General features: G+C 35.9%; 1 protein-coding gene across 1 annotated transcript; it reads left to right on the top strand.

Annotated features, from left to right (window-relative positions):
• Positions 1-4: 4 nt before the first annotated feature.
• On the top strand, positions 5-1,018 carry LOC114635274 (zinc finger protein 501-like; the record flags this gene model as incomplete). Its single annotated transcript, XM_028783936.1, has 1 exon — positions 5-1,018. A coding segment is annotated over one exon (1,014 nt), but the record flags the coding sequence as incomplete, so codon positions are not given.
• Between the last annotated feature and the right edge of the window lie 5 nt (positions 1,019-1,023).

The following is a 1,023-nucleotide window of genomic DNA, read 5'->3' as shown; positions in this document are numbered from 1 at the left end:
AAGAAAAGAACACAATAGAAAGACAAAATTTCATAAGATTTTTATCTCTAAACATAAACCACTGGTGAAACAAAATAATAGTGGAGTGAATCCTTACAAATGTAGTGAACCTGACAAATGCTTTACCCAGAGAGACAATCTTCAAAGTCAGCAGAGCGTTTGTCCAGGAAAGAAACCTCACAAATGTAGTGAATGTGAAAAATGTTTTACACAAAAATTCAATCTTAGCATCCATCAGAGAATTCATACAGGAGAGAAACCTCACAGATGCTGTGACTGTGACAAACGCTTTGCCACAAAAGGCCAACTTAGTATTCATAAGCGATATCATACTGGAGAGAAACCTTATAAGTGTACTGAGTGTGAAAAATGCTTTACTGTACAAGGCATTCTGAGAATTCATCAGAGAATTCATACAGGAAAGAAACCTTACAAATGTAGTGAATGTGACAAATGCTTTACTAAAAAAGACAGTCTGAGAATTCATCAGAGAATTCATTCTGGAGAGAAACCTTACAAATGTAGTGGATGTGACAAATGCTTTACCTACACAGTTAGTCTGAGAAATCATCAGAGACTTCACTCAGGAGACAAACCTTACAAATGTAGTGAATGTGACAAATGCTTTACTGAAAAAGGCAGTCTGAGAAATCATCAGAGACTTCACTCAGGAGACAAACCTTACAAATGTAGTGAATATGACAAATGCTTTACTAAAAAAGGCAGTCTGAGAAGGCATCAGATAATTCATTCAGGAAAGAAACCTTACAAATGTAATGAATGTGACAAAGGCTTTGCCATACGATCTTATCTTTCTAGTCATCAAAGAATTCATACAGGAGAGAAACCTTACAGATGCACTCAATGTGACAAATGCTTTGCCCAACCATCGAATTTTAGTGTTCATCGGAGAATTCATACAGGAGAAAAACCTTTCAAATGTAGTGATTGTGACAAATGTTTTACTGAAAAAGACAGTCTGAGAAGGCATCAGAGAATTCATTCAGGAGAGAAACCTTACAA

Source organism: Grammomys surdaster, unplaced genomic scaffold (assembly GCF_004785775.1).
Source record: "Grammomys surdaster isolate TR1022 unplaced genomic scaffold, NIH_TR_1.0 80617, whole genome shotgun sequence".
NCBI lineage: Eukaryota > Metazoa > Chordata > Mammalia > Rodentia > Muridae > Grammomys > Grammomys surdaster.
This window is presented reverse-complemented; position numbering and strand designations above follow the sequence as displayed.